Below are 22307 nucleotides of genomic sequence, written 5' to 3' on the forward strand. Positions count from 1 at the left end.
TATATATGTAAGTTTTTTGATAGCTTAATAAAAATTAAATACCTGCTAATAGAGAAACTGAGAAGATCATTAAGTTTCTTAATTTTCTGAATTCATTAAACAATTATATGTTGAACACCTGCTGCATATACAGCCTTGCTCTAGGTTCCATGTACATAAAAGAAGAATCAACCAGCACTTCTCAAATGTTAATGTGCACATGAATCACCTGGGGACCTTGTTAAAATGCAGATTCTGACCAGTAGGTCTGGGGTGAGGCTTGAGATTCTGCAGTTCTCACAAGCTTCCAGGTACTGCTGATGCTGCTGATTTGCAGACAGACCATGCTTTGAGTGACAAGGGAATAAACATTGTCCCTGCTTCCAAGACAGAATAAGACATGCATACATATAGCAGTCACAGGGAGTAATCAAGTGATTTTCACAGCAAAAAATCAGATTGTGCTGTACAATCAGCAGATTGGCGTTAATTATATAGTGTAAATAGTGTAAAAAAAGGGAGAAGATGGAATTTGCTAGAGTCACCATAAAAGAGAATTCAGCAAGAGGGAAGAGATATGGGAACATATGTATATGTATAACTGATTCACTTTGATATAAAGCAGAAACTAACACACCATTGTAAAGCAATTATACTTCAATAAAGATGTTTTAAAAAAAAAGAGAATTCATACTGAAGTAGGTTCTAAGGACAAGAGTGGGAGATAGACAATGGAGATGACATTCTAGTCAGAGGAAGCAGGATGAGTAAAGTGCATGGGAGAAAATAAAAATAAGACTAGTTAATATTAAGAAATGGGAAATACAGGGTAGGACTAAATTATGAAAGCATAAAGGTTTTAGATATTTTGTCATTTTATGTCTCGTTACAGTAGTCATTTGGGAACCATTGTAAGTTACTGAGCAAGGATGTGTTATAGGAATATCAGTCTTGCAGTGATATGAAAAATGGAGCAGAGCTAGAGTCAGGAAGACTGGAAAGGAGGAAGGTCCAGTGAGGATAATAAGAACTGGACTGAGGTAATGGCTGGAGTGTGTATAATGTTACTTCATTTGCACAGATTTCATTTAGCTTGAGTCCAGTTTTAATAAAATTGAGAACTCACTATATTGAATCTATTTTAATTATTGAGAAGGCACTTCAGGATCTTGCATTCCCTTGGGATTTTCACGAGCCTCATTTATTAATTTACATTTGTTACAGCTTTTACGTGACTGTAGGAATTTGTAATGATCTTGCCATCCATGAGAATGCTGAAACAGATGTCTTATCATAGATTTTTCCAACCCTATAATGATAATGAAAATAGTGCCATTGGAGTACTAGTAAATAGGATTTGATATTTGAATCCCAATTTCTCCAAAATTTAAAACATGTACTATGCATTTCTTTTATTAATGTTACAGTATTCAGAGCTGAAGACTCTAATACCCACAGACATCTAACTGAATTTGTTGGTTTGGATATTGAAATGGCTTTTAATTACCATTACCATGAAGTTGTGGAAGAAATTGCTGACACTTTAGTACAAATATTCAAAGGACTTCAAGAAAGGTAAAAAATATATATTTTATAGCCTTAGATGGATATAATTTTCAAATCAGTTTAAGTTCTTCAAAGTAAAGCAATTCTGAAATATGTAAACTAAGTTTTTATTGGGAAGAGGTAAAAAAAGACTTGCCAGTTAGTTGATCAGTTAATTAGTGGAAAAATCCACACTCGAAATAGTAACTTCTGAATCCTAGTCAGTTGGGACTACAGCTAGTTAACCTAATCTTCGTGGAGGAGTTTACCAGATCGTGAATTCCCTAACTATATTTGTTTTTTCCTCTATATTGACATCCTGAATTTCTCAGAAATAGAGCATACGTTACTTCTATAGCATTTTATTATTTGGGAGGTAGTATGGGGTTCAGAGCTTGGATTCAGCTAGATCCAGGCTGTGGGATCAAATCCCAACTCTGCTATTATCTGTGTGGGCGTTGTGCAAGTTAACTCTGTGCCTCAGTTTCCTCTGCTGTTTGAAGTGACGATAATATTACTACTTAACTCAGAGGTCAAGAGTCCCTTTAGTCTTTTAGTTTCTAATCTTTACTGAATCTGTGTAAATTAAGCCTGTGTCAGGAATGTTAATTCTTAGATCAATTTATAATTACAATGAGTGCTCAGTAGAGATTAGAAACTAGTATACTGAAGGGACTTTCAGCTTATTTGGGCCTGGTGAATTGACACATTTATAGAAAATTATTAGGCATGTTCTGGGTGTTCAGAAAATTGAATTGTGTAAAATGTTCACTTCAGGTACACCCTCTAAACTGGCAGATAGTTTCTCACTCAAAAGGACATTCAAAGTTGTTTACTTGTGATAATGTTTACAATAGAGAAAATAAGAAAAGATGGAAAGCAAGTTAACTAGGATCAAGAGAGTCTTTTCTTTTTTTTTTCTTTTTGCCATACTTGTGACAGTACTGCAAGTATTAAGTTGGATATAACAGATTTATCTAGCACTTTGATAGCTGACAAAGGACTATTTGAAATTTCTATTTGAAGACCACTGATTTAACTGTTAGTTGATGTATTTGGATATGCTTCATTAATACTTAAAGAGTTCAAAAATATTTTGAAACTTTTTACGCCATTGCAAGTCTAATAATGAATAATTTCAAGAACATAGAAATTAATCATTGATCTTATAAAAATACTGTAGCATAGCACCAGTATTTTCCAATTTTAATTGTAGACAGCCTTTTTTTTCCCCTAATGACATTTATTGTTTTCTTTCTGATTTTATTAATACAAGCAATACATATTTATTGCAGACAGCTAGGAAGAAAAGCATAAAGTAAAGATTAACAGTCACCCATAATCCCACCCCCCAGAGATAACCATCATTAACATTTTGATGCATTTTTTAAAATTGAGGTGTAATTGACCTACATCACTATGTTAGTTCCAGTGCACAACACAGTGATTCCATATTTCTGTACATTACAAAATGATCGCCATGATATGTCTAGTTACCATCTGTCACCATACAAAGCTTTTACAATATAATTGACTATATTCCTCATGCTGTAGATTTTATCCCCATGACTTTTTTTTTTAGAACTGGAAATTTATTCTTCTTAATCCCCCTTACCTATTTCAGTCATCCCCCAAACCCCCTTCTTCCACTGTGGTCTGCTAGTTCTCTGTGGCGTCTGTTTCTGTTTTGTTATGTTTCTTAATTTCTTTTGTTTTTTAGATTCCCCATATAAGTGAAATCATATGGTATTTGTCTTTCTCTGTCTGACTTACTTCGCTTAGCATAATACCCTCTAGATTCATCCATGTTGTCGCAGATGACAAGGTTTCATTCCTTTTATGGCTAAGTAATATTCCACTGTGTATATATACACTACATCTTCTTTATTCATCTGTCAATGGACACTTAGGTTGCTTCCATATCTTGTCTATTGTAATCATAATGCTGGAGTAAACATAGGGGTGTATATATATTTTTGAATTGGTGTTTTTATTTCGTCAGAAAAATATCCAGAAGTGGAACTGCTGGATCGTATCTATTTCTAATTTTTTGAGGAACCTCTGTACTGTTCTCTATAGTGGCTGTATCAATTTACATTCTTACCAACAGTACACAAGGGTTCCCTTTCCTCCACATTCTCACCAAAACTTATTATTTGTTGTCTTTTTGATAATAGTCATTCTGACAGGTGTGAAGTGATAATATCTCATTGCGGTTTTAATTTGTATTTCCCTGATGTTTAGCAACATTGAGCATCTTTCCATGTGTCTGTTGCCCATCTGTGTGTCTTCTTTGGAAAAATGTCTACTCAGATGCTCTGCCCATGTTTAAATTGGGTTTTTTGGTTTTTTGATGTTGAGTTGTATGAGTAATTTGTATATTTTGGATATCAACCCCTTATCAGATATATAATTTGCAAATATCTTCTCCCATTCAGTAGGCAGCATTTCCATTTTGTTAATAGTTTCCTTCACTGTGCAAAAGCTTTTTAGCTTAATGTAGTCCCATTTGTTTATTTTTGCTTTTGTTTCCCTTGCCTGAGGAGACAGATCCAAAAAAATATTGCTAAGGCCAATGTCATTGAACATACTGCCTATGTTTTCTTCTAGGACTTTTATGGCTTCAGGTCTTACATTTAGGTCTTCAGTGCATTTTGAGTTTATTTTTGTATATGGTGTGAGAAAGTCCAGTTTGATTCTTTGACAAGTAGCTATCCAGTTTTCCCACCACCATCTATTGAAGATGCTGTCTTTTCCCCATTGTATATGCTTGCCTCCTTTGTTGTACATTAATTGACCATATAAGTGTGGGTTAATTTCTGAGCTCTCTGTTGTCTTCCATTGATCTGTGTGTCTGTACCAGTACCATACTGTTTTGATGATGGTAGCTTTGTAGTATAGTTTGAGTCAGGAAGCATGATACCTCCAGCTTTGTTCTTCTTTCAAGGTTGTTTTGGCTGTTCAGGTCTTTTCTGTTTCCATGCAACTTTTAGAATTATTTGTTCTAGTTCTGTGGAAAAAATGCCACTTTTATTTTGCTAGGGATTGCATTGAATCTGTAGATTGCCTAGAGTAGTATGGTCATTTTAACCATATTAATTCCTCCAATCCATGAACATGGTATATCTTTCCATTTGTTTGTATCATCTTCACTTTCTCTCATCAGTGTCTTATGGTGTTCTGACTACAGGTCTTTTACCTCCTTGGTTAGATTTATTCCTAGATATTTTAATCTTTGTAATGCAATTGTAAATGGGATTGTTTTCTTAATTCCTCTTTCTGATAGTTAAATATTATTGTATAGAAACACAACAGATTTCTGTATATTAATTTTGTACCCTGCAACTTTACTGAATTCATTGGTGAGTTCTAATAGTTTTCTGGAGGCATCTTTAGGATTTTATATGTATAGTATCATGTCATCTGAACCGGTGACAGTTTTAATTCTGTCTTTCCAATTTGGATTCCTTTTATATCTTTTTCTTGTCTGATTGCTGTGGCTAGGACTTGCAATTCTGTGTTGAATTAAAGTGGCAAGAGTGGGCACCTTTATCTTGTTCCTGATCTTGGAGAAAATACTTTTAGCTTTTCACCATTAAATATAACATTAGCTTTGGGCTTGTCATTATGGCCTTATGTTGAGGTATGTTCCCTCTGTATGCACTTTGTTGAGAGTTTTTATCATAAATGGATATTGAATTTTGTCAGAAGGTTTTCTGTATCTATTGAGATGATAATATGATTTTTATTACTCAATTTGTTGATGTGGTGTATCACATTGATTGATTTGTGGATGTTGAACCATCTTTGCATTCCTGGGATAAACCACTTGATCGTGATGTATGATCCTTTTCATGTATTGTTTCATGTGTTGTTTCATGTATTGTTGGCTTCAGTTTGCTAGTTTTTAAGGATTTTTGCATCTATGTTTATCAAGGACATGGGCATATGATTTTCTTTTTTTGTCTGGTTTTGGTGTCAGTGTGATGCTGGCCTTATACAATGAGTTCGGAAGTGTTTCTTCCTCTGGAATTTTTTTTGAATAGGTTGAGAAATATATGTGTTAATTCTTCTTTAAATGTTTGATAGAATTCACCTGTGAAGCCATCTGGTCTTGGACTTTTGTTTGTTGGGAGTTTTTTTTTATTACTGATTCAATATCATCATAGTTAGTTGGTCCATTCATGTTTTCTGTTTCTTCCTGATTCAGTCTTGGGAGATTTTATATCTCTAGGAGTTTGTCCATTTCTTCTAGGTTGATCATTTTATTGGCATATAGCTATTCATAGTAATCTCTTAACGATCCTTTGTATTTCTGTGGTGTCGATTGTAACTTCTTTTTCATTTCTGATGATATTGATTTGGGTTCTCTGTTTTTCTGGATGAGTCTGGCTAAAGTTTTATCAATTTTATCTTTTCAAAGAACCATCTCTTAATTTCATTGATCTTTCCTTTTTTTTTTTTTTAAGTCTCTAATTCATTTATTTTTCACTCTGATCATTATTACTTTTTTCCATATAGTAACCTTGGGTTTTGCTTGTTTCTAATTTCTTCATGTGTAAGTTTAGCTTGTTTGAGATTTTTCTTATTTCCTGAGGTAGGCTTGCATCGCTATAAACTTCCCTCTTAGAACTACTTTGGCTGCATTCTGTAGATTTTGGATTGATGTGTTTTCATTTTCATTTGTCTCCAGGTATTTTTTTATTTCCTCTTTCGTATCTTCGTTAACCCATTGGTTGTTGAGAACCATATTGTTTAGCCTCTATGTATTAGTGGTTTTTGCAGGGTTTTTTCTTGAAGTTGATTTCTAGTCTCATTGCATGTGGTCGGGAAAAATGCTTGATAGGAATTTAATCTTCTTAAATTTACTGAGACTTGTTTTGTGGCCCACCATGTGATCTATCCTGGAGAATGTTCCATGTGTACTTGAAAATAATGTGCATTCTGCTACTTTTGGATGGAATGTTCTATATATATATACATCTATTATTAAGTCCATTTGGTCTAATGTGTCATTTAAGGCCAGTGTTTCCTTACTGATTTTCTGTCTGGGTGATCTGTCTAGTGATGCAAGTGGGGTATTAAAGTCCCCTACTGTTTTGTGTTATTGTCAATTTCTCCCTTATGTTTGTTAATACTTGCTTTATGTATTTAGGTGCTCCTATGTTGGATGCATATATATTTATAATTGTTAGATCTTCTTGTTGGATTGATCCCTTTATCATTATGTAATGTCCTTCTCATTTCCATTTGCATAGAATACTTTTTTCCATCCCCTCACTTTCAATCTGAGTGTGTCTTTAGATGTGAAGTGAGTCTTGGAAGCAGCATATTTGTGGGTCTTGTTTTTTTATCCATTCAGCCACTCTGTGTCTTTTGACTGGAGCATTTAGTCCATTTACATTCAAAGTAATTATTGATAGGTATGTTCTTACTGCCATTTTGTGACTTCCTTTCGGGTTGTTTTTGTATTTCTATTTTGTTCTTTCTTCTCTTTGCTTTCTTCTTCCCTGTGATTTGATGACTATCTTTAGTGTTAATATGAATTCCTTTCTCTTTTGTGTGTGTGTGTATCTGTTATAGATTTTTGGCTTATGGTTACCATGAGGTTTATATACAGCAACCTATGTACATACATTATTATTTTAAGTTGATGATCTCTCAAGTTCAAATGCATTTCAACAGCCCTGCGTTTTTACTCTCCTCCCCCACATTTAATGTTTTTGACATCATATTTTATATCTTTTTATTTTGTGTATTTCTTAACTACTTATTATGGATATAGATGATTTTACTACTTTTGTCTTTTAACCTTTCTGCTAGCCTTATAAGTGGTTGAGCTACTACCTTTACCATATATTTGCCTTTACCAATGAGATTTTTTCTTTGTAATTTTCCTCTTTCTAGTTGTGGCCTTTTGATTGTTTGTTTTTGGCCGCTCTGCGCAGCTTGCGGGACCTTACTTCCCTGACCAGGGATTGAACCCAGGCCCCCACAGTGGAAGTGTGGAGTCTTAACCACTGGACTGCCAGAAAATTCCCTAGTTATGGCCTTTCTTTCCCCACTTAGAGAAGTCCCTTTAACATTTCTTACAAAGCCAGTTTAGTGGTGCTGAACTCTTAGCTTTTGCTTGTCTGTAAAACACTTTATCATTCCTTTAAATTTGAATGATAGCCTCCCTTGCCAGATAGAGTATTCTTGATTGTAGGTTTATTAACTTCAATTACTTTAAATATATGGTTCCATTCCCTTCTGGCCTACAAAGTTTCTGCTGAAAAGTCAGCTGACAGTTTTATAGGAGTTCCTTTGTATGTATCTAGTTACTTTTCCCTTGCTGCTTTTAATATTCTCTATCTTTAATTTTTGCCTAATTACACTGTGACTTGGTGTAGACCTCTTTTGGGTTGATCTTATTTGGGACTCTATGTACTTCATGGACCTGTATATCTGTTTCCTTTCCAAGGTTAGGGAAGTTTTCTGCTATTGTGTCTTCAAATGCATTCTCTGCCACTTTTTTCTCCTTCTGGGACCCCTATAATGTGAATGTTAGTGTGCTTGATTTTGTCCCAGAGGTCACTTAAACTGTCCTTATTTTTTTTAATTCTTCTTTCTTTTTTTCTGTTCAACTTGAGTGGTTTAGACTACTTTGTCTTCCAGTTCACTAATTTGTTCCTCTGTATCATCTAATCTACTGTTGATTCCTTCTAGTGTATTTATTTGTTACTATATTCTTCATCTCTGTTTGGTTCTTCTTTATATTTAATAACTCTGTTAAACTTCTCATTGTGTTTATCCATTCTTCTCTCAAGTGAATTGAGCATCTTTATGACCATTACCTTGATTTTTTTTTTTTTTTTTTTTTGTCACACTGCATGGCTTATGAGATCTTAACTCCCCAACCAGGGATTGAACCTAGGCCCCCATAGTCAAAGCACCAAGTCCTAACCATTGGACCACCACCAGGGAATTCCCTACCTTGAACTCTTTATTGGGTAAATTGCTTATTTCCACTTCACTTAGCTCTTCTTCTGGGGTTTTATCTTTTTCCTTTGTTTTGAAAATATTCCATTGTCACCTTATTTTGCCTGATTCTCTGTTTTTATTTCTATGTATTAGGTAGGTCGATTATGTTTCCTGATCTTGGAGAAGTGGCCCTATGTAGGAGACATCGTATAGGGCCCAGCAGCACACTCACCTCTGTTCACCAGAGTGATATGCTCTAGGGGGTGCCTGCTTTATGAGCTGTGTAGGCCCTTCTGTTATGGCAGGGCTGACTTCTGTGGGCATGCTGGTAGGCTTGGTTGGCCCCCAGCCCAGTTGGTTGCCAAGCGCTGCCTAGTGCAGAGCCTGCTGGTTACTGGTGGGCAGGACAGGCCCCAGGACTGGTGCTGGCCCACTATTTGGCAGGGCCCAATCCTGGGCCCTCTTGTGGGCAGGGCCAGATCCTAGGGTGGCTGGGGGCTTGGGAGGAAAGGGGTCTACAGCTACTACTGGCCTGCTGGTAGATAGGGCTTTATCCTTGTGTGGTTGGCTGCTTGGCCTGGGGCTTCCCAGGACTAGTGCTGACTGGCTGGTGGGCCGGGCCTGGTCCCTGCGCTAATAGGCTAGAGGGAGGATTCCAAAATGGCGCTTGCCAGCACCAGTGTCCTCACGATAGAATGAGCTCCCAAAAAAGTCTGCTGTTAACACCTGTGTCCCCAGGGTGAGTCCCAGTTGCCTTCTGCTTGTTTAGGAGGCTCTCCAAGATCAGCAAGTGGGTCTGACCCTGTCTCCTTTCAGGTTACCACTTCTGCCCCAGGTCTCAGAGCATGTGAGATTTTACATGCACCCTTTAAGTGGATTTTCTGTTTCCTATGGGGCTTCAGTTCTCCCAAATGCAAGCCGCACTGGCCTTCAAAGCCAGACATTCTAGCAGGCTTGTCTTCCTGGTGCAGGATCCCCAGCCTGGGGAACCCAATATACGACTCAGACCTCTCACTCCTTGGGGGGAATTTCTGCAGTTGTGATTATCCTCCCATTTGTTGGTTGCCTACGTTGGGAGTATGGTTGTTGACTATGCCACATCTCTGCCCTTCCTACCTGTCTCTTTGTGGTTCCTTCTTTATATCATTGGTTGTAGAAGATCTCTTCTGCTAGTCTTCTGGTTGTTCTCATCGATAGTTGCTCTGTAAATAGTTATTTTGGTGTGCCCATGGGTGGAGGTGAATTCAAGGTCTTCCTACTCTACGATCTTGGCCACTCCTCCCAGCCTTTTCTTTTAACCTTTGTTCTCTGAAACATTTCAATGGAGTTTATTTTAAGCAACTTTCATTCAGATAGTCAACAGAATGACAGATGTTTCCCTATAAAACAAAATATCTTTTGAAACTATAATGAAGGAATAGAGCTTTTCTCGTTTTCTTTTTACATTTATAATTCAAGGAGGTTTGTGAAACTCATTTATTTTAGGTATTGACATCTTCACTACTGAATATTGGAATATGAAATTTCCACTTTGGTTTTTGTAACAACAGACCAAGCATGAATTGGGCCCTTGGGATTAAAATCAAATCTCTACTTAGAAATTAGAGATTCAGACACCATTATCACTGGGCTTTATCAGTAGACTTAACATGGCAACTTGGAAATAAAAGCCTTCTTTCTATCTTCTGTATAGCATTTAGGAATTTTAAGTTTCTATGTCAGTTGTAAACTGGGTTATCTGGCTTTTGTCCTATCCCTCCCCTGTTTATCTTTAGTACTTATCTCTCACAGAAGAATATACAAATGTATTTTAACACATTATTGACTCAGGGATTTTTGCAGAAACGAACGCCTGTGGCCAGCGATTTGTTATGTAAGTGAATATTGAAACACCCACGTTTGAGTAAATATCAAATTTTTTTGCACTTAATGTATTTTTTTAAATAAATTTATTTGTTTATTTTTGGCTGAGTTGGGTCTTTGTTGCTGCGCGTGGGTTTCCTCTAGTTGCAGCAAGTGGGGGCTACTCTTCGTTGTGGTGCACGGGCTTCTCACTGCGGTGGCTTCTCTTGTTGCGGAGCATGGGCTCTAGGCGTGCAGGCTTCAGTAGCTGTGGCTCGCAGGCTCAGAGTGCAGGCTCAGTAGTTGTGGCGCACAGGCTTAGTTGCTCCACAGCATGTGGGATCTTCCCGGACCAGGGCTCAAACCCGTGTCCCCTGCATTGGCAGGCGGATTCTTAACCACTCTGCCACCAGGGAAGCCCTGCACTTAATGTATTTATTTGAAACTTTGTACATGTCTTCCTAAAGCATTCTAGTATTTCATTAGAGTGTGATAGGCGTATAGCAGTGAACTCTGTGCAGGGGAACAGAACATCTATTACAAATATACTGTGTTTCACTGCACTTTCCCCTAGAAGAGCAGACTCTACACTTTCTGGCGGCATTTTTTTTTTTTAGTCCTGTGGGTATTATTTCCTCTAGAATATGTGCTTTTACCTGATAGTCAACAAGGTGGATCTTTGTGGGGAGCTCTTTTAGAAATGCCACAAGAAAGACCAGGTGCAGGACTACCACTACATTCACCAGAATGGTCACTTACCCATTCTCTAGCTACTGCTAACAAAAATTGCTTGTAAGTCATTTTATTCTGTGCATTAATGCTACAATTAATTTTAAATGCATTGAGTAAACCACAATTACTCAAATAGAAACCCACTTTCTTATACCATTTTTGAGTTTTTCAGAGGCTATTGAAGTTTGCCAGATACTGACCGGATTGATCAACTCCTTTAATATATTTATTATACTCTAATATTCAGGTGGGCTTAGTTATCTGATGGCCAGTCCTCCTGTCTTCCTTTCCTGTAGATGCTGTGGAGGCATCATGAATAGTTGTCACCGTGTGGACTAGCCTCTTGTCTTTCCATAAGAAGAATCACTTCTCCCGTCCATAAGAATGTCATTTCTCCCCCTGTAGATTTTTAGATTTCTCCTTTAATTGGTTTGGTAGACCACGATTCTCTCTTATAATCCCACAAACTCTGGTTTTATTTTTCAACAATATTTTAGATGGGCCACACTGTTTTAATAATTGTCTTGGTAAATATGATGCCACGAACCAAGGTGATTGTAGGACCGATAATAGTTTCTTGCACTTTCTTTCCTTCACCCATGTAAATCGCAAGGTTGCATATATATCCAGTTTCACTTTTGCTAACCATCCTGACCAAAGTTCCATATTTTGTAAGTTTTCCATGATTATAGGTTTTGAATCTGAGTCATTCTATCCATTTTATCATTGCCTCCTCAAGTGATAGCTCTTGTTTGGGTATATAGATCAATTGAAATTTTGGTAGAAAATAATCCAAAAAAGTTTTAACTTTTGAAATTCTGTCTGCAGGAAGTAGAGTTTCCGAGTTATCGTTAAAGTGAAGAAATATCATTATTTGTTCGAACCTTCTTCTTGTCATAATCTTTGGAAAGATAGGTGTTTCAAGTAAGGGATCAGTCGACCAATATTCTTTCCAGTGTGACTTTCTTATTTGTCCCATCAAAATTATTAATCCAAGAAACTTCATCATGTCACTATTGGTTACATCTGTCCATTTTAAAGCCTTATACTTTTTATAGGATTTTTCATTCTGTGTACGATACAAGTTTGTTTGAGAAGCAACCAGCTTCAAAAAGTTGTTACCAAAAGTTAATTCTGTTATTTCACTAACACTTTGTGGGTTGTTACATTAAGAGTTACATCTAACACATCTGTAAAACCTTCTAATTTTCGTGCAATGTTGTCTTCAATCCACTCTTCTGTAGAAGCAAAGGAGCATTCTCTAGCACCTTGAGTTTCATTTTCACTTTCCTTATCAGAATCAGTCACTAAGGTTTTTTGTCTTTTTGTTGGTCTGATATTCACATCATCTAAATCAGAACTACATTCTGAAGAACTGTCGTCTTCTGAGACACTAGTATATATGTCGCTCGGACAATCAGAAAAAGTATCTGCATAAAATTCACTGAAAAATTCTTCTTCACTCAAAATTTCACGATGCATCATTTTTTAAAATTTTATGGTAATAAACTTGCATTTATAATATACACAAGGTTGGAACAAAAACCTAATGGAGCAAAATGTGAATGATAATGACAATCGTAAGCTGTCCTTGATCAATTTTAAGCTCTAACAACTTCGCATGGTGATGTTAATTGTATCACTCTCTAAAAACGTATTGATACGTCTCTGGTCAATGACATTCGGGTAACAAAAGACGTATTAATACATATCCAGTCAATAATCTGTTAAAATATTGATATTCATATTTTTGTATTACCATTGATTAACATGAAAATGGGTTAATATCCAAAGCAAAGCAATTTAAAAATTAATTATTGGGGTCATCTTAACCCTACTTATATCAAGATTTGAATGAATCAATGGCTAAAGTTTATTACTTCCATTAAAACTTTAAGACTAATCAGGAAGTAGTAGTGTTTTTATTTCTACTGTTTTCATAGAATGTAAACATACATTTTTCAATTCTGTTAATCATGGAAAATTCTAAATCTCTTACAAAAGTAGATAGACTAGCCTAATGAAACCCCATATACTCATCACCCAATTTCAACCATTGTCAACCCATGGCCAATTTTGTTTTACCCATTTCCCCCCTGCCCTCTTATTTTGAAGCAAACCTCAGCTATCATTTCATCCATAAATACTTTAGTAAAATATACCTTTTTAATCTTACCATCTTCCACAGCAGCAGTTTAGTGCAGTAAACATTTGTCTTGTGCCTCTTGTTTAGAAGGTAGACAATAAACATACTATAGTGATTATTAAAATGAGAAAGAAATAGGCACTCTCCTAAACAAACTTACGGTATAATGGGAATGGGGGAAGATAAGTGTTCATTAATTTGGTCTTCCTTGATGATAACAAGTGTTATTAAAGTATTAAAAAGTCAGATTTTTTTTAATGCCCATAAAATGGGTATTTTATGTTTCTAACAATGTGAGCTGATATGAATTATAAAGAAAGTTTTTTATCCTTTAATGCCACTGTGATGACAAATGAGATTGAGAAATGGTGTTAAATATTTTTTTAAGTATTTAAATTTCCTTATTTAACTTAATTTCTTGATAACAGTTTTTTTCTGGTGCATACACTGTTTCAAAGAATGATTTTATGTGACATAAACAGATATTCAATACCTACCAGATATTTTTTCTTAGCTGCTGTTTCTACTACTGAAGAGCCTAAAAGTCCCTGAGGCAATTTCTATACTGAGGCTGATTTTACATGAAAGAGCTTTGCTCTAAAAGCATTTCCTTTTGAGTTATCTCTGAATTCACAATTGTTATCAGTGGAACCATGGAACTAATAGTATATAGGCTCTTGGGTCCATGTCAACTGGCCGCTTGAGTACAGGCTCCCCGGACAGCTAGGAGATCTGTGGCAATGAGCAGGTTCAGCTGGAAAGGGCATGTTTCTACCCCAGAACCTGTTCAAGTTGCCCTTTCCTCATCACTGCACATATAATAACTCCAATGAAATGTTAAAAATGTTGCTGCTTTGTTTAAGAAAAAAATGTGTATGGAGTGTGTGGAAGAAAAAAAGCTGTATGTTCCTTATTTCACCAGTATTGGTTAAAAATTTTTTTTATATTTATGTATTGCCACAGTGACCTCATGTGGGGAAAACATTTATTCATACATTTTTATTAACTCTTAATCATTGTACAAATAGGTTTCAAACTGAAATTCAGACGGTGAATAAACAGTTCCCATGTGAGCCATTCAAATTTTTGGAGCCAACTTTAAGACTAGAGTATTGTGAAGCATTAGCTATGCTTAGGGAAGCCGGAATTGAAATGGGAGATGAAGAAGATCTAAGGTTTGTTTCTCTTTGTGATTTTTAAAACTTTAGTAATTAGATTTAAGATACAAAAGAATAAATGTATTGATGAATGATGTTTTTTTCACCCAGTTGATAAACTTCAATTTTATTAATTTTGGTATATAGTATGATGTTTGTTTTGTTCAATGTGTGATCTGAAATAAAATGTTACGTTTAATGTGGTTTGCCTAAGCTTCAGTATTTTTGTTTATAAACACCATTTTTGTGCATTTTCCCCCCGGCTTCATATTTGTAATGCTTTAAAGAAAATATAGGGCCTTTTGCCTGTGATTTTATCATCTAATATGTGAACTCTCTTTCTAAATCAGTGGTGTTAGAGGGGATAGACAACAGCCTAAATCTGTCCCCATACAGGATTAGGGTATGAAACTTTTAAAGATCTCTAAAAGTTATACAAGTCACTGATCTTTGATATAACTGTATTATATTATCTAAATTCAGGTCAAACAATTTATAATTTTGAAATTAATTATACAGTTTAATAAAGATTGGAGATTTCTGTCTACTTATGTTTTATTCAAGGGTTCTTAAGTTAAAATATTTAAGCCAACACAATAATTCATATCAATATAGTAAGGAAGAGAGGGTTATTATTTTTTTTTAGGGTTTTTTTAAAAACATATTTCACCCAAAACCCTTCATTTACTTTTATTTGTTTAACAAATATATGTGTGTGTGTGTACACATATGTATATATATTGTTTTAATCATCCTGTACATTGCTAGATGACATTTTAAGGAAAACCATAAATTCTATAATTACTTGAAGTTGGATAATATTTTTGTAAGTATTTTGGAAATTTTTCTTAAATAGGATAGAACTTAAAGTAGCAAAGTCCTGGCTATAGAAATGTAATTGGTTTCTATATACACTGTTACATTTTACTTGGAAATACTGATTTATGTTTTATAAATCTTTGATAAAGAGTAAAAAAGGAGAGACCGTTTTGAAGTAGAACCATTTAATGGCAAGAGAAGCCTATGTTGGTATAGTAAACTTTCATTATCTGTAATTGCAGGACACTACTTCATCCATGCTATTTATGAATCAGTGAATTGCTAAATTCTATTTATACTTTTATTTAAATATTATTGAGCAGCACCTACTAACTGTACCAGGTGCACTCATAAGTGGTTTCCAGTAGTAGTAGTTGCCTTTTTAAAAAGGAGCAGAATAGACAACTATGTATTTTGGCTAAATTTTTTATCCTTTGAGAACTTCAAATAGAAGAGGTTCCTTATTAACTTAAAACTCTTTTAAGTTGCTGTTTGATCTTCAAACATCTGATTTCCTGTTTCTTTTTCAGTACACCAAATGAAAAACTGTTGGGTCGTTTGGTAAAGGAAAAGGTAAGGACTCTTGTACATGCTGGATTTCTTTTTATAAATTTGAAACATACCCTGGAACTAGAGAACAGTTGCAAGGGGGGCTAATCTTCCTAGAATGGTAATACTCCAGAATAAATAAAAACCAAGGGGGATAATATATTTTTTTTAATTCTTAGAAAAATAAAAAGTATTCAGACAGGCTTTGCCCAAATGGTATGATTAGCTCAGTATTTGATTTTTGTATGAGTTGTACTGAGGTACCTCTAAAAGTGATGTCTAGGTCTGATTGTCAGATTAGTTAGAGAGGACCTGAAGATGATTTTAAATTATTTAGAAATGGTCTTCCCTGACTACCCTTGCTAATTCATGGGACTAGAGGGTGAATGAATTTCCTTTATGCCTCTTACATGAAAGCTACTTTCCTATCTCATTTTCTAAAATTCCAAAGAAGAGAAAAGCTAAACTTAGTGTGATCTTTAAAGAAATTAAGAAAATTGTGTAATTGAATAAAAACAGTCCTTGAGCTCCTCCTGCTGGTTGCACTCAAATCTGTTCAACTGACTGGGGAACTAGCCTGTTTGTGAAACTGCATAGTACTGAGTTTATACCTTTAAAATGATGTTTCAGTGGGGCCATTTCTAATTTGTCAGCTCTGTTGACATTCTCTCTATGCTCCAGTTTTAGGAAAAATGTTTAACATCAAAAGAGTTGAAACGTGAATGGTTTAACTAAATGTAGGTCACATATTCTTTCTAACAAAAGTGTCATAATTTCATGTTAATGTTATTTCAATTGTAGTTTTCATCTGAGAAAAACTACCAAATTAGTATCTAAAATATTAGATATCTAAGTGAAAAATTAAATTATTGGGGGGAATAATCAAGGTTTTTTTAGATGAATATAGTAAAAGACGTTATTTTCCCAAAATAATTTATAGATTTAATGTAGTTTTTGTAAAACCCAATGAGATTTGGGATAATTTAACAAAAATAGTTATAAAATGCATCTGAAAAACTAAATGAGCTAGAATTGCAATGCAAAAAAATGAAAATCAAAGAAGTTTATCACAGCATAATTTTCAATGGAGGAGAAATTGGAAAGAGATTACATGTCCAAAAAAAGAAAACGAAAAATGCATATTTGAACTATGATCGAATAGTCAACAGCTCCTAAAAATTAAGTATATTGGAAGAATTTATAACATCATGGCAAAATACTGTAGGATACAGGTGTTACTTGAAAGAAGCAGAATAGTTATTGTATATAGAGTGTAATTACAGTAATTTTGAAGAACAAAACTTATGTATAGAAAAAGACAGTTAATTGAAATGGTAGCCTTCTTTTTACTTTCATTAAACTTCTTAAAAATCTGTTTTAATCATATTTATTCTTTTTATAGTATGATACAGATTTTTATATTCTTGATAAATATCCATTGGCTGTAAGACCTTTCTATACCATGCCTGACCCAAGAAATCCTGTAAGTAATTTGATTTTAAATAACCTGTTTGGGGGAAGAGGGAAAACTTTATTGTCACTGTGTCAAGTTATACAATGGGAATAATGGTTTTCATTAGTAACTTGCAGTTTTGATGGACACGTTTTTATATGTATTGCTACTAGTTTCTGTCAGGTCAAAATGATACTGTGAAATTTGAATATTCTAGCAAATTAGTCCCCAGAACTTGTATTAAAAATAATTTTCATGTGTTTTTTAAAAAACTTTATTATTATTATTATTTTTGTGGGGGGCTGTGTTGGGTCTTCTTTTCTGTGTGCGGGCTTTTCTCTAGTTGCAGCGAGCGGGGGCTACTCTTTGTTGCAGTGCGTGGGCTTCTCAATGTGGTGGCTTCTCTTGTTGCGGAACACGGGCTCTAGGCACGCGGGCTTCAGTAGTTGTGGCACAGGTGCTCAGTAGTTGTGGCACACAGGCTTAGTTGCTCCGCAGCATGTGGGATCTTCCCAGACCAGGGCTCGAACCCATGTCCCCTGCATTGGCAGGCGGATTCTTAACCACTGCGCCACCAGGGAAGTTCCTCGTGTCATTTTTAAAGATATATGAGGAAATAACACTATATAAACAACAAATAGTATTAATAGATTTGAAGACTTTACCAAATCATTTTATTATTGACCTTGAACTAAGAATTCACATTCTATCCTGGTAGTTAATCTAAATAATGTCTTGTGGCTTTTCATTGTTTTTCCTCTGCACTGGTTCCCCAACTTCAGTGGGCATCAGAATCACTTGGAGGGCTTTTAAACCACAGATTGGTGGGCCCCATCACCAGACTTTCTGATTAGTTGGTCTGGGGTGGGGCTTGATAATTGGTATTTCTGATAAGGTAATACTGAAGCTACCAGTCCAGCAATCACACTTTGAGAACCATTGGTTTATTGAAAGACAAGGAAAGTAAGTTAAAACCTGATAAGGAATAGTTTGAGCTATGGTAAATTGATGTTCAATTTACTTTCCTTAAAATAATGGCGTTTTAAAAGTTAAAAAGACTAACACTTGTTGATAATTTGAAGTTCCAAAGGTGATCTCAAAATCATATCACACTTAAAAAATTCAGATGATAAAGTGAAATAGGAATCAGCACTACTTCTTAAAAGAAGATATAATGTTCTGATTTGTTGTTGGAAGGTGTGGGAGAAGGGGAGCATAAAATCTGATAGAGGCAAGGAAGAACTTATTTTTCATCCCTCACTAGTTTAATCCTGTTTTAGAGAAACAAATGTTTATTGGAGCAGGTTCCATCATTAATTGTAGGAAAAAATGGACTTGCTCTTCATGCAACAAAGGGTGTTTTTCCACATATGTGTGATAGGGTGATAGCCACTTGAGTGGTATTTTTTTGTTTGTTTTTCCTGCAGAAACAGTCCAACTCTTACGATATGTTCATGAGAGGAGAAGAAATACTGTCAGGAGCTCAAAGAATACATGATCCTCAGCTGCTAACAGAGAGAGCCTTACATCATGGAATTGGTAAACAACTTAAATATATTGAGGAGGGCCATGTATATTCTGAAAACAATAAATTTTAAAACCCTTTAAAGACTTTTCAGAAACAGTCATTTGTTTTAATCTTCATTGTACAGTAATTGCTTTTGCAATTTTTTTAAGCTAAATAAGATGATAAATTATGTGGGGGTTTTTTATGTTTGTTTTGTAGATTTGGAGAAAATTAAGGCATACATTGATTCCTTCCGCTTTGGAGCCCCTCCTCATGCTGGTGGAGGCATTGGTAATATTTCTTTATATTATGACAGTATTTCCAACCCAGATTTCATTTGTCAAAGTGTTCATTCAGTTCTAACAAAATTTCTTCAGCATTAGACTCCAAAAAGTAAATTCTGTATATTGTTATTGCTTACAAATAAGTTCATAAGTGCTAAGTGTAATACAAATATGTATTATAAGAATTTTTTAAGTGAGTTACGACTAAATGAAAATTTGATTTTGAGTATCCTCTTTTCTTTCTGTATCCGTGAGTTCATTCAGATTAGCCCAGATTAAAGCTCTCCCTCCGGTTAGTTCAGATTGCTGCTAAATGTTTTTGTTGAAATGTAACATTTCATTGGCTTTTAGAACCACTTCTAGAGTATATGTAAGATGCTGCTCTGTGATTGAAAATGAGTAAATATTTAACTTACTCAACTTTTGGATGTCGGTATCAAAAACTCTTAAGTTTTCTGTTGTTTGTTTTGGAGTTTTTGGTAAACAGGTAATATACTTACAAAAATTTCAAATTCAAAGCATATAGAAGAGTGTACATTCACCTCCCTACAGAAAACTATTGTTTCTAGTTTCTTCTTTGCCTTTGCAAAGATAATCTTTGCATATGCAAAGCTACATGCACTTTTTAAAATACATTTTTTTATACTATATAAACCATTCAATAGCTTGCATTTTTCACTTACTATATTTTGTAAGTTGTTCCTTATCAATACTTAAGGAGCTTTTTCATTCATTTTTAATCACTACATAGAATCCATTGAAAGGGTGCATGGTAATCTTGTTAACCAGCTTCCTATTGATAGACATGTAGGGTATTACCAGCCTTTTGTTATAACAAACAATGCTACATTGAATATATACATAGTTTAAATTTCAATGGGAAATTTATGACTATTTTCTCTTAGAATATTGAATGATGTGCATTTTGCATGATATTTTACAAACTTTTGTAACTGACAATGTAAATTTTCATCGTGCTTGTGAAGAAAGACACTTGAATGGTTATCAAAATACCTATTTTTGTTAATTAATATTTGAGTGGAAGATGGGATATGGTGATTTTTTTTTTTTTGATTAGTGTTAGGTTACTATAATACAAGGTTCAAATTTACGTCTGCAGATGTTTTTTAGTAAGGAATAGAAATAAAAATATTAATTCTTTTATTTATATTACTTTTAGATGTTAAATGTATTAAACTTAAAAGTTGTTGATATATAAAAGTATTCTTTGACCTTGCCTTCTTTGTGGGATGTATTAGCCTGCTACAATTCAGTGAACGAGATATATCATATTGCACACAAAAAGTTTCATTTGCTAGTTTTGCTGTGTTTCTTAGGTGATACTTGTTCTTAATTCTTGTCAGTAATATAGTATTTAAGTCACATGTCAAAATCAGACTCTTCTACATTCAAAACATTTAGTACAATAATGTATTATAGAGTCTTTTATGCTAGGAACCACCATGTTTCATGTGTATTGAATTATAATAAATTTCTGGTAACTTCCGTTAAATCAGATTTCCGTGAACAAGTTTATGACTTTCATCTTACACTGATGGCCTGGACTACATAAGTAAAATCTAGTCTCATTTGAAAACATAATAATAGGCTTATAAAATATTTTTTGTTTGTTTATATCATAAATTTTGGGTATTTACATAATTTTTGTAGTTCACATTTCACAGAATCCATACAGCTTAAGAATATCTAATTTAGTCCTTCCCACATACAGCATCGTCTGTTTTCTGAATCAGACCCAAAATATTCCATTTTAAACTCAAAATAATAGAAGTCATTTTTTTCCTAACAAGGAAAAGCATTTTGTTGATCAGTGATATTATTTTGGTAGTTTTCAGTAGGTAAGACCCTGGGAGATTTTCAGAAAAAGAATTAATGATTATTTTGTTTTCTCCAGGGTTGGAACGAGTGACTATGCTCTTTTTGGGCTTGCACAATGTTCGTCAGACCTCAATGTTTCCCCGTGATCCCAAACGACTTACTCCTTAAGGAAACTGTTGCTTTTTATTCTTTCCAGTACCTGCTATTAATCAGGCTGTACCTTAGGTACTTAAAATATGCAATAAAATAAATGTCTTATCCAAAGTGCCACAATTACTTTTGGACTAATTCAGTATAGGTTACTTTAAAAGAGAAGATTTTTATAACTTTGGACATGCTTCAGTAGGAAATGGTTGAACATTTTAATGAAAAATTCATATTGTTATGTTAAACGTTCATATATTGCATTACTACAATAAATGTTAACAGCAATTTTAAACAGATAATATTGTGTAAATTTTCTTTTCTATATTGCAGTGGCTACAATATTAATGTCTTACATTTTCAATATTTGGTCTTATTTTTTTAAATTCTGACGTTGAGGTAAGAACAATTTTAGGGGAGTATCTGAGATTTTAATGAATGTATAATTGGCATATCATGGAAAATTAGGCAGAAAATATCAATTCTTAAAAATTGTGCTCAGAAATCATGTAAAGCAGGTGAGAATACTGGTTAGAAAATATACAATATAATATTATATTAAATTGTTAAATAATCTAAACCTGAATTTCAATAAAATTTTAAAGCTAATTATAGTTGTTTCTGTGTAACTTCATGGCAATGTGATTTTATAACTGGTTCTTGGCATTTATAATTTGGGAGAAGAAAAAAAATAGACATCCAGTTTATGTAAATGCTTGAAAGCAAATGAAAACTGATATATGCATAACATGTATTAATCAAGAGGTAAATTCAGATGGGTGTAAGGATACAGTTCTTAAAGCTGAAAGCTTGAGTTGCTTTAATAGTTTATTTCACATAGATTAAAAAATATTGCAGAATTTTCTGTTTTTGTTTTTAACTGGTACTGGCATTTAGTGAATATCACTAAAATGCACTCCCACTTCCCTCCCAAAATGAAATTTCTGTTTAAGAATTAGTTAGAAACACTTTTCCTCTAGATTTTTAAATATGTTGATGCTAATGTTAATTTTATGGTGAACCACACATAATGGTGAGGAACAAAATAATGTAATGCAGATATTTCCTACAGGAAAAGGAAAAATAATACAGAAAAAAGTAAGGGGGTCAGAAAGGTAGAACATTACCCTTGGATCATATATATCTGCCCATTATTTTTTAAAGTTAATTTATTTCACCATCTAGATTATGAGCTCTTTGAGAGTAGAGACTCAATTTTTATATCTTTCTTTCATAACCTACCAAAGTATCTTGAGTTTGGTAGGCACCCCAGAAGTGTTAAATACATTTAAGCTACACCAAGAATAAAATGAACTATACCTGTTTTTTCTGTATTGCATAATCCCCA

At 34.3% G+C, this 22307-nt stretch overlaps 1 protein-coding gene across 1 annotated transcript in view; it reads left to right on the top strand.

Annotated features, from left to right (window-relative positions):
* DARS1 (aspartyl-tRNA synthetase 1) overlaps positions 1-21568 on the top strand; it is a 67112-nt gene extending 45544 nt beyond the window's left edge. The window contains exons 10-16 of the mRNA XM_059927567.1: positions 1407-1554; positions 14236-14382; positions 15714-15756; positions 17135-17215; positions 18613-18724; positions 18912-18983; positions 20892-21568. Coding sequence (XP_059783550.1) covers positions 1407-1554; positions 14236-14382; positions 15714-15756; positions 17135-17215; positions 18613-18724; positions 18912-18983; positions 20892-20983 — 695 coding nt within the window. The 3' untranslated portion in view covers positions 20984-21568. The remainder of the gene's footprint in view (positions 1-1406; positions 1555-14235; positions 14383-15713; positions 15757-17134; positions 17216-18612; positions 18725-18911; positions 18984-20891) is intronic.
* Positions 21569-22307: the final 739 nt, after the last annotated feature.

This window comes from Balaenoptera ricei, chromosome 7 (assembly GCF_028023285.1).
Source record: "Balaenoptera ricei isolate mBalRic1 chromosome 7, mBalRic1.hap2, whole genome shotgun sequence".
NCBI lineage: Eukaryota > Metazoa > Chordata > Mammalia > Artiodactyla > Balaenopteridae > Balaenoptera > Balaenoptera ricei.